The sequence below is a fragment of the Phoenix dactylifera genome, unplaced genomic scaffold, assembly GCF_009389715.1.
Source record: "Phoenix dactylifera cultivar Barhee BC4 unplaced genomic scaffold, palm_55x_up_171113_PBpolish2nd_filt_p 001603F, whole genome shotgun sequence".
In the NCBI taxonomy this organism is placed as follows: Eukaryota; Viridiplantae; Streptophyta; class Magnoliopsida; order Arecales; family Arecaceae; genus Phoenix; species Phoenix dactylifera.
Genome location: NW_024068908.1, coordinates 9,096 through 20,645, shown reverse-complemented (window position 1 = coordinate 20,645; position 11,550 = coordinate 9,096). Strand labels below are relative to the sequence as shown.

At 43.1% G+C, this 11,550-nt stretch overlaps 1 protein-coding gene across 1 annotated transcript; it reads right to left on the bottom strand.

The window, feature by feature from the left end:
- Positions 1–3,909: 3,909 nt before the first annotated feature.
- On the bottom strand, positions 3,910–10,872 carry LOC120108867 (heavy metal-associated isoprenylated plant protein 41-like). Its single transcript, XM_039122597.1, is given in 4 exon segments — positions 3,910–3,930; positions 3,933–4,209; positions 9,379–9,577; positions 10,671–10,872. Coding segments are annotated over 4 exon segments (699 nt in total).
- Positions 10,873–11,550: the final 678 nt, after the last annotated feature.

The window sequence follows — 11,550 nt, the reverse complement described above, 5'->3', positions numbered from 1 at the left end:
TATGTGTTCTAAAGTTTGAGAATAAGGCCCACTCGTATAGCCTATCAGGTGCTAATGAAAGGCTAAAAACAGCTGAAATGAACAAAATACTTATCTGACTGGCACAGACTATTATACATCGATAACTATGTTAGGACAGAGTTAATTTGCTATCTCTTAGTAGCCCAACAAGCAATCCATTCTAACTAGTGTTTACTGGTTTCATCCAGCCTGCTCATGGTGTACTGGAAACTCTAAGAGCTGTATAAGTTTAGTAGATTCAATGTGCTTTCGCTTGATTATGACCGCTTGTTTCCCTGAACTTAATAAATTTTAGCACCTTCTATTGGGAGAAGTGTAATGCCCTGGGGGCCACCTTAGGCCTGTGAACCAGGCCTAAAACAGCCTCGGCCTTGGACCAAGGTGACCTGGCTCCTTGCGCCCCCTCTCTTTCCTCTCCATGTGCACAAACCACGCCATGTCATGATTACTATTATAAAACCCAGGCTTTCACATTAATTGCATGCTTTCTGGTAATATTTCAGTAATCTTATTTCTCTTGGCTCCTCCCTGTCATTCTATAGCTTTTGTTATTATCATATTGAACAAAATATTTGTGTGGTTTTATGACAGATGTAAAGTAGCAATCAAATATGCAACGCCTCAATCTCTTTTTGATCCATGGCTGCCATAGAGATCAAAGGATCTGAAAGAGAAACTTCATAGAAAAAACGCAATCATCAGAAGAAAACAAAATCAATGGCAAAATCTAGCTAATTGTGCTGTGCAAGAAAAAGAACAGCTCAGGCAAAGCTCGTGTCTCAGACTGCTCTAGACATAAGCCCTGCAGGCATGTGAGCCCATGATAATCGATGCTCATTTAAGTTTCTAACATAATGCTAACGAGCATGATCGCTTGCTTCTTATGCAGTAAAAAATATCTACAAATATTTGACAAGAGAGAAGACTTGCTGACTGAGACTTAACAAAAGACAACAGTGAGGTTGGCTAGGCTTTGATGGGAGACCACCATAACTTAAATTTTTTTGAGAATATATAACCTCTGTAACTTCTATGTTTAGAATATATAATTCCATGGAGGCTGAGTTTGTTGATGATTATAATATCCAAAAGACTAACATTAGAGCATCCAAAACATGATAATGATGATCAAGAATGCAACTGCCAAAAGATCGGACATTAGCACACACAGAAAAGAGAAGTCATGTACACCTAGTTCTTGGGAGGAAGTAAATTGAAATCACTAGTAACAGATACCATAAAGAAGGTTGATACAGTGAAAATAACTTGACAAAAAGAAGAAAAACTGGAATAGCAGAAGGATCCAACAATCTAAGACCACTAATACTATATACGAGTTGATGTTCACATTAGAATTTATAGAAAATAAAATCTTCCGTAAATTTTGTCCCTAGAAAACAAAATCCTCCGTATAAAATTTAAAAAAAAAAAAAAATAACATCGGTGATGACATTAGATCAACTGTGGAAGCAATTCAGCAAAACTTCAAACCAGAGTACACACTTCAGGCAAGTTGTTAAAAAAATTAAAGCAAAATATTTCTTCCAAAACTAAATCTTGAAAAATAAATCAGGTCATCTGTTGTCTGTAGAAAACCCTGAATACAGATCAGGCGAAAGCAAATAAAAAACACATAAGGAAAAACCCTAATTACGGTTAAAGAAAACTCTCAAGAACCCCAATTCGGAATAAACTAAGATAAAGATATTTAATGCCAAAAAATCATCTTAAAAAACACTTAGAGCTCTCAAAAGAGATCGAGGATCACCTACGAATCCACTATTGCCACAGCTTCGATAGCGTTCCATGTCATGGCAACTCCTAATTTGATGATCAGTCTTGGAAGATCAGAAGTAGAATTCACAACATGCCTAGCATCCGAACCTTATTTTCTCCATTAAAACTCTATTCCAGAGAAATAAAAAGAAATAAAAAGCATCGAGGAACACCCATTGTATTCATAAGTCGAAAACCTAAAATTTCTTCGGAAAGATCTCTAAGCACGATCTCGAGAAACATAAAACAACGATCGGAGCCGAAGAGAAAATTTTCTTGCTAGAGATCTCAAGAAGAAGCAATAAGAACGATCGAGAAAAAAAAAAAAAAAAAGAAGGCCAAGAAATCATACCTCAAGAAGAAACACCAAGAACGGTCGAAAAAAAAAAAGTGATAAAGAGAGAGAATGCCAAGAACTCATACCTCAAGAAGCATGAAGAACGATCAAAAAAAAACCAGAGAGAAGGCCAAGAACTGAGAAGAAGCACCACGAACGATCACAAAAAAAAAAAGAGTAAGAACTCATACGTTCGACCCAGAGCAAAGAAGAGGAGTCTCCAGCAATTGGCGAATGGAGGAGACCGATCCGATCGGGGCGTTGGTCGCGAATGAAGAGCTTGGGAGCTTCGGGGGACGCTCGGATGGAAAAAAGAAAGAAGGAAAACCACGCCGTTTCGTTTCGACTTTCAAGAGCGGGAAGGAGAGAGATACTCACACCACGAGAGTGGAGAGGGTGGGACCGCAGCGGCGGAAGTGGGAGCTGGAGGTGGTATTTATAGGCCTACGACGGGATACCATGTGAGTCGGGTAGAAAGACGTTACTATGTATAGATTTCTTTGGCGCATCACGTGAATAGAACACGCTATACGGTATGAGTTATATAGAATACATGTAATTAAGCCAGACAATGATCAATACATCAGTCTTGCGTAGATGCTGTCACGCACGCATAAATAGCAAGCCAAGTGCAGAGTAAGCTAGGCTTATATTCCATCTCGCTCACGTTCCAATAATATTAAAATATTATAATTTTATATAATATTATTATTATATTGTATAATGTTATATTGAATACTGTAGCATAATAATATAACATAATATGATATGATATGATATAATAATGTATCATTAATAGTACAATATTACTGTAATATAATATAATATTATTATAATTATGATATGATATATAATATAATAATATAAAATAATATTGTAATACAATATAACAATATAATAAAATATAATATATTAGAATTTAATCTAATAATATATGTTTATATTATAATAACATTATATTATAAAAATACAATCATATAATAGAATATAATATAACATAATATTATATTCTCTTGTTATATTATTAATAGTATATTAATTATAATATTGTTGTATTAGTTTTATAATATAAAATAAGAATATATTATATGATAATTATGCATTACCACAATAATATAATATATTATACTATTATAATGTAATAACAAAATACAATATAACATAATATTTTATTTTATTTATTATTATATTATATTATATTTATAGTATAATAATATATTATGATATGATGTAATATACAATGTAATCACGAGATTTGTTGGTAGACATTTTGGACATTAGAAAAATTTTATTAAAACCAAAAGGACATTGGCAAGGAAACGAGAAGCTCCAAAATAGAAATTTTTTCAAATAGACTTCAGCTTTCTGGCAAGACAAAACAATTTTCTGATTTTTTACTAAACATCAGTCGCCAGTGTACCATCCAAAAATGATTTTAGAGGTCTAGAAAGCACTTTCTAGCTAACCAAAAGTTTTAAAAAACTAAGCCCTACTTGTTTTGGAATCTAGCTTTCATACATAGCTATTGCACTTGTGCTGCCAGTAACTTGGTATTAAGTTTGAAATTAGCTGTCATACATAGCTTGCCGGACCAGTTCAAAACTTAAGAAGCTATTACATATAAGACCCTAAAGAGGTTTTACTAAATATTATACCAGATTCTCTTAGTTTTCGCCATCAACTCGCATTCTCGTCGCCATCCTCTCTGATTTTTGCATAGGCTTTGTGTCAAAATGCTTTGGAATCTAGCTTTCAATATTTTCAATCTTCATAAATTATTTCAGATCCCGAGCGAGAGGACAGAGGATCTCCTGAATTTGAACGTGCAGCTGTTACGCAAGGGAAATGGCTTGTCACACCTTTCTCCATCTCCTCTTTTGTTCTGATAGCCAGGGTAGTCTTCAATCTTAAAATTAGACCATTCCACCAGAATAAGACAGTTCACGGAAGCAAGTTCTTCAAGGTTCCATTTGTCAAAAGGATTTCCTATTTTGTGGCTTACGTGAACTTCCCCGTAGGGTCGAAGCATGTGGCGGGCATTTTTAAAGAAGCCGTGCACTAGTTTCCTGTGCAACCTAAACCACACACAATAGAAAAGATAGGTCAGTTATCAACAATCTTCAAACATCACTAACACTAAAAACGGTACTATAAGAATGACATATCAATCATACACCTCTCTTTACACACCTTACATTCTATGACAACACAGATGCTTACTTGAGTGTGTAGATTTTCCTTCTAGTCTGGAAGTTAGTACAATTATTAAGCTAGTAATGCATATAGAAAAAAAAGAAAACCTTCATTTCAAGAGAAGCATTTCATGAAAACATCATAAACTTAATCAATATAATTGGAATTTACAGAGAACACAAAAATGTAATATATTAGAACTAGACTTTGTCCAGGCAAATCAAGGCAATTATAGTTGGAGTCTGAAAGAAAGAGCACAGTTATTACAGGTAGATAAACAATCAAAACTTGCTTAGCATGTCTATAAAACACATTGCTTATAAATATTAACTTCCACTGGCAAGCTTCAGCACTGCATTCTGTGCATGGTTGCATGTGCAAACTGTATCTGACCAATTTTCAACAGCCTATGCCTGAGTCCAAGGAAAAACTGTGTTCTTATTTAAATTTGAGTACAACGATTCCATGGATATAAACAGTATGGTTTCAAAGAGAACTACATTTTCTGGATGGAAAGAATATTTGCTGGAAAATGGAAACTGTAGGTGGCTTTATACTTATCGAGCAACAACATCATTAGATGATGCCGATCCTTCTCATCAAGTCCTTCACGAGAACTATGCAGTGGTCTCTAAAATAGCAATTAGCTTATTATTCAAGATTACCACTTCTATCCTCTAAAATACTTGTTATCCGTTCTTAGCACTATCTAGATCATACTAATCATGCATGCCCTTGAAGTTCTATTTTAGTTTGAGTTCTTTCTAGCACAAAAATTGTCACTAAAGCCAAACATATATGATTGCTGTCTGATTCACAATAGACGCCCTATCAATGAAATATTTTACAAATAAAAAAAACATGAAGCCAATTACATATATTTGCTATAAGTGTAGTTTGTTCTCATCTGATAATTAAGTATGATCACTGTTGGGGGGAAAAATGGACCACCCCACAAATACAATTAAAGCACCCAAATCCGACAGCGAGCCGAGCTCATCGGCCAAGCCGAGCTCAGAAGGCCGAGGCCGAGCTCAGAAGGCTGCCGAGGCCGAGCTCCGAAGGCTGCCGAGCACAGAAGGTCGAGCTGACCTCAGAAGGCCGACCTCGTCGTCTGTATGCTGCGGCCATGCCCTACAGCAGCCTCACCGCACCATGCTTTGCTTGCCGACATATCGATCAGGAACCATACCCTGCTACGACTGTCAACGCCTCACCATTCCCAAGAATGTACTGCACTGCGCGCCACAAGCAAGCTCTGGCTACGCGCCATCTCCTCCCATGATGGGAACGGGCCATCCACGGCAACTCATTACTTCACACGCCCACGTCCAATCGTGACGGTAACCCATTAATTCGCCCAGTCACATCACAGGTAACCCTGCCACTCTCCCTATAAAAAGGGAGGCTTCTTCCTCCCGAGGGGGACGGCTCCTAACTCTAATTTTCTGGCTTGGACTGCTACATACGAACTACATCTCCTTCTCCAAAATTAAGCCCCCCTCTGACTTAAGCATCGGAGGGCCGGCGCCGGGGAGCCTGGCCACCGGCTTCTTGCAGGTCTCCCGGAGGACGCCGCCCGCCGACGGACCGCCACCCGCCATTCTCGCGCCGGAGCTCCTCCTCCTCAGCCGACGGCCGCCCCCGGGTCCAATTTCCAGCAACAGTTGGCGCTAGAGGAAGGGCCCGAGTCGTGACCATGAAGCTAAGGAGCAAAGGGGCCTCCAACGCCTCCCGGCGTCCCGCACCAAGTCCTAGACACTCAGTCCAGAACTCGCCACCAAGGCCTCCGGCGGATCAAGTCCCTCAAGTCCAACCAGAGGAGTTCAACCTGCTTGTTCAACAAGTACAAGCACTCACTGTGGCCGTTCGAGGCCTACAGCAAGTAGAAGACCAGCCTCTACTCCCTCCTCACAACCATGAGTCCTCAGGACGCCGCTCGCAACATCATTTTTCTGTAGAGCGTCGCCACCACCAAAGCTCCCACCGAACTCGACCATCGAGCCGGGAGGGCTTGTCGCGCATCCATTATCCTGCGAGCTCGCGCCGAAGCCTGACGCCTCGAGCTCGGGAGCACCCATCTGGGGCGGGGCCTGCCCCATGCCGAGCTGCAACAAGAGTCCCACCCGAGCTCGGCAGAAAGGTCGAGAAACTCGAGCGGCAGATCGAGGCGCTCCACAGCCAGAAAGCAAGGCGTGAAGATGACTTTGAGTTCACCACCAAGTCACCTTTCTCTCGCCAGATCGAAGATGAGCCGGTCCCACCGAGGTTCAAAATGCCTCAGATAGAGCCCTACAACGGGACCACCGACCCCCTTGACCACTTGGAGAGCTACCGAGCCCTTATGGCATTGCAAGGGTCCTCGGAGGCCGTGCTCTGCAAAGCCTTCCCTGCAACCCTCCGAGGAGCGGCTCGGCTTTGGTTTTCCGGTCTGAAGCCGAGCACTGTGTCCTCCTTTGAGCAGCTCGGCAGGCAGTTCGCTGTCAACTTCACTGCCAGCCGACGCCAGCGGCGAACATCAGATTCTCTCCTCAATATCAAGCAAAAGGAAGGAGAGTCCCTTAAAGACTACATCGACCGTTTCACCGCTGCAACGTGGGAGGTTCGCGATCTCGACCAAAGCCGCAGCCCAAAACTCAACGCCTACCTCCTAAGGGTCTCCAACGACTCTCCGCCGGTGCTGAGCTAAGTCCTGAGGGACTTCGAAGCTCGGGAATCGTCAAAATGCCTACAAAAGCTCCAACGTCGCCCCGATCTGAGTGGGGGCGCACGGTCGCCAACGGACGAGGTCCGTCGTCTCCGGATATCTACATCTCCAACGTCGCCCCGATCTGAGTGGGGGCGCACGGTCGCCAACGGACGAGGTCCGTCGTCTCCGGATATCTACATCTCCAACGTCGCCCCGATCTGAGTGGGGGCGCACGGTCGCCAACGGACGAGGTCCGTCGTCTCCGGATATCTACATCTCCAACGTCGCCCCGATCTGAGTGGGGGCGCACGGTCGCCAACGGACGAGGTCCGTCGTCTCCGGATATCTACATCTCCAACGTCGCCCCGATCTGAGTGGGGGCGCACGGTCGCCAACGGACGAGGTCCGTCGTCTCCGGATATCTACATCTCCAACGTCACCCCGATCTGAGTGGGGGCGCACGGTCGCCAACGGACGAGGTCCGTCATCTCCGGATATCTACATCTCCAACGTCGCCCGGATCTGAGTGGGGGCGCACGGTCGCCAACGGACGAGGTCCGTCGTCTCCGGATATCTACATCTCCAACGTCGCCCCGATCTGAGTGGGGGCGCACGGTCGCCAACGGACGAGGTCCGTCGTCTCCGGATATCTACATCTCCAATGTCGCCCCGATCTGAGTGGGGGCGCACGGTCGCCAACGGACGAGGTCCGTCGTCTCCGGATATCTACATCTCCAACGTCGCCCCGATCTGAGTGGGGGCGCACGGTCGCCAACGGACGAGGTCCGTCGTCTCCGGATATCTACATCTCCAACGTCGCCCTGATCTGAGTGGGGGCGCACGGTCGCCAACGGACAAGGTCCGTCGTCTCCGGATATCTACATCTCCAACGTCGCCCCGATCTGAGTGGGGGCGCACGGTCGCCAACGGACAAGGTCCGTCGTCTCCGGATATCTACATCTCCAACGTCGCCCCGATCTGAGTGGGGGCGCAACGGTCGCCAACGGACAAGGTCCGTCGTCTCCGGATATCTACATCTCCAACGTCGCCCCGATCTGAGTGGGGGCGCTGCTGAGTCGACCACAAGCCAAAGAAGGCCGCTGAGTCAACCTGGAGCACTTAACTCCAACTGCATTAGAGGTACATCCTACTTGGCACGTACATCTCTATACATATTTGGCTATATTACAGGATGATCGACGACTGGACTACTTCCTTCGCCCGAGCCAAAAAGCAGCTCGAACTCGGAAGTCGGGGGGTAGTGTTGGGGGGAAAAATGGACCACCCCACAAATACAATTAAAGCACCCAAATCCGACAGCGAGCCGAGCTCATCGGCCAAGCCGAGCTCAGAAGGCCGGGGCCGAGCTCAGAAGGCTGCCGAGGCCGAGCTCCGAAGGCTGCCGAGCACAGAAGGTCGAGCTGACCTCAGAAGGCCGACCTCGTCGTCTGTATGCTGCGGCCATGCCCTACAGCAGCCTCACCGCACCATGCTTTGCTTGCCGACATATCGATCAGGAACCATACCCTGCTACGACTGTCAACGCCTCACCATTCCCAAGAATGTACTGCACTGCGCGCCACAAGCAAGCTCTGGCTACGCGCCATCTCCTCCCATGATGGGAACGGGCCATCCACGGCAACTCATTACTTCACACGCCCACGTCCAATCGTGACGGTAACCCATTAATTCGCCCAGTCACATCACAGGTAACCCTGCCACTCTCCCTATAAAAAGGGAGGCTTCTTCCTCCCGAGGGGGGACGGCTCCTAACTCTAATTTTCTGGCTTGGACTGCTACATACGAACTACATCTCCTTCTCCAAAATTAAGCCCCCCTCTGACTTAAGCATCGGAGGGCCGGCGCCGGGGAGCCCGGCCACCGGCTTCTTGCAGGTCTCCCGGAGGACGCCGCCCGCCGACGGACCGCCACCCGCCATTCTCGCGCCGGAGCTCCTCCTCCTCAGCCGACGGCCGCCCCCGGGTCCAATTTCCAGCAACAATCACTATGAATGATGTCAGTTGGATGTGCCTATAAATTGTAAACAAAAACATAATTGTTTTTAGAGAATAAATGCCTATCTTTGTTTATTTTCCTGGAGATGATAGTGTAATGGCTCGTACAGATGCACCAGAATTTATACAATAAACAATAATGGCATTTTAAGAAATATTTATTAAATAAGATCATATGCAAGTTCACGTACTAGTCTTTCAGTAATTAGTCAAAGAAGTCAGGACATTAAAAAATATATGAGAAATTACTTTCCATCCCTCTAAAGACCCCGCTGTAACAGGAGGTTTCTGTTGACCCAAAAAAAAACTTCCCCAAAAAAATAATATGAGTGACTAGTTATACATACTCGATCAAATACATATGGCTCTCGTTTCCTTTAAAGCCTGCATGCGGAAAGTTGAACACAATCCGATCAAATTCCCTCATCTTCAAATCAGTATGAAGTTTCATTTTCGTCGCATCAACCCCATGTAAGATGGTTGCTCCCATCTTCTCCAGACTTTCCAAATGTGCCTTAGCTTTTGCATACTTGGCCACCACATCATCTGATTCAAGGTGATATGAATATTTAAGAAACTGCAAGAAGGGCGAACCTCAAAGAACAAAAGGTTAAAAAATAGAAATTATTTCTGTGCAAAGTCTAGTAAACTAACTAGAAGGGGGAAAAGTAACATCTTTGCAGCCAAAATCAGTGGAGTAACATTTTTGAGACCAATATTCCAGCGAGAAACTAGGTGGCTCGAGAAAGTGAAAGCAGCTAGCGACAACAAATCTCTATTTTTCATATCTAACTGATACCTCCTGTGAAGTGATATAATCTAATTCCCAAAAAAGATTAGAGATTAGTTATCACCCGGTCTACCAATCTATCTTTAAGCCTTCGAAGTTCCTCTGACAACTTCAAACGAGAAGTCTCCCAACGGAAAGTCTTATTGGACCGCTAAGATCTTCCGGCATCCAAACAGGCCCTTCAAGTGATCCTTGTGTTGTTTCAACAACATGGGAACAACACCCCTATATATACAGAATAACCCACTGGAAAAATATTTCCTCAGAAAGGACATCTTGCAGCTGCTAAGAGTTAGTGGTTTTTCTCCAAGGTAATGTTGGTGAGAGTTAAGATAGTAAGCAAATATTAACCATGATCGGTACGTAACAGCAACTTTAAGAGGTTGTGACTCATGAAAGTAAAACCAAAAACGCTGTGACTCATGAAAGTAAAACCAAAAACGCTCTCATACCATCCAAAATTTTGTGCAGTGTACAACGCAACTTAAATATCAGGTTAAAAACATCATCCTTTGCTTCCTGTAGTAGGTTAAAAACACAGCAACTTAAATATCAGACTCTGAATTTAAGTATAAAAAAAAGGGTCAGAACCTGGATGAGACAATAGGCGAAAAATAGAAAATGGCAACACATAACACTCATCGACTTTTTAACTTTTAAAGACTATCCGTTATCAAAAAAGACGACCCATCAGCACCCCATCTCCTCATAATAAAGAAAGGAAAAAAGCAATGCATCTAGAAAATCCATAAACGTTACTAATAATCCTACGTGCATTATCATACATGCATGCATGCATAGGAAAATAGAAACAAAGAAAGAGATTCGGAGAAGAGGGTGGGGGATGACCATGCGAATCTAGGGACGTGGCAACAATGTTGGATGCAGAGCCAAAGGCATGGGCTAGAGAGAGGGAGAAGGAGAAGTCTCCTTCCCCCACCAACAGTATCTCATGCACTGACGAGTAGTGATTGAGCCAAATCACCTTCTTCGTCTCCTCCTCGTTCGCCTCTTCCTTGGCTTCTTCCACAGCCTCTGGTGGGAGCTCCATTCTCGCTCTCTTCTCTTTCGAGTTCTCATTCCCTTGTCACTCTGCAACAGGATTTGAAGGCGGATGCATCGAAAAAAGAGGAATACGAGAAGGCGCGTTGGCCCAAAGCCATATGTTTCTTTTACCCCTTTTTTTCTTCTTGGTACTCTGCAAGAAGTTTTTTTTAACCTTCCTCGTAGCTGATATTATAATTTATGTTTTGAGCGAGTTCCCTCGGTTTCCTAGTTACTGATGATATTGCCACGAGAGCCGTTTGCGTTCCCGAACCGACAGTTTCTCGACGCCAAGTTTGAACATACCATTCGTGCCGTTTGGTTTCTCCGATAAACGCTAATTTTGAATGTTCCAACTACGTGATGAGTGTGCGATGTGACTGAAAATTTTATAAAGTTTTTTCCGTACATATCTTTCTAAATATTAAAACTGGCATAAATGTTTTTTCAAATTAATGTTTGCATATATATATATATATATATATATATATATATATATATATATATATATATATATATATATACAGTTTTTTTATTTTTCATGTATAAATAAATAAATAAATATATATATATATATATATATATATATATATATATATATATATATATATATATATATATCCACACCACCATCGCGAAAAAATTAATGTTTTAAAATTAAAACTAATTGTAATACACTTAATGC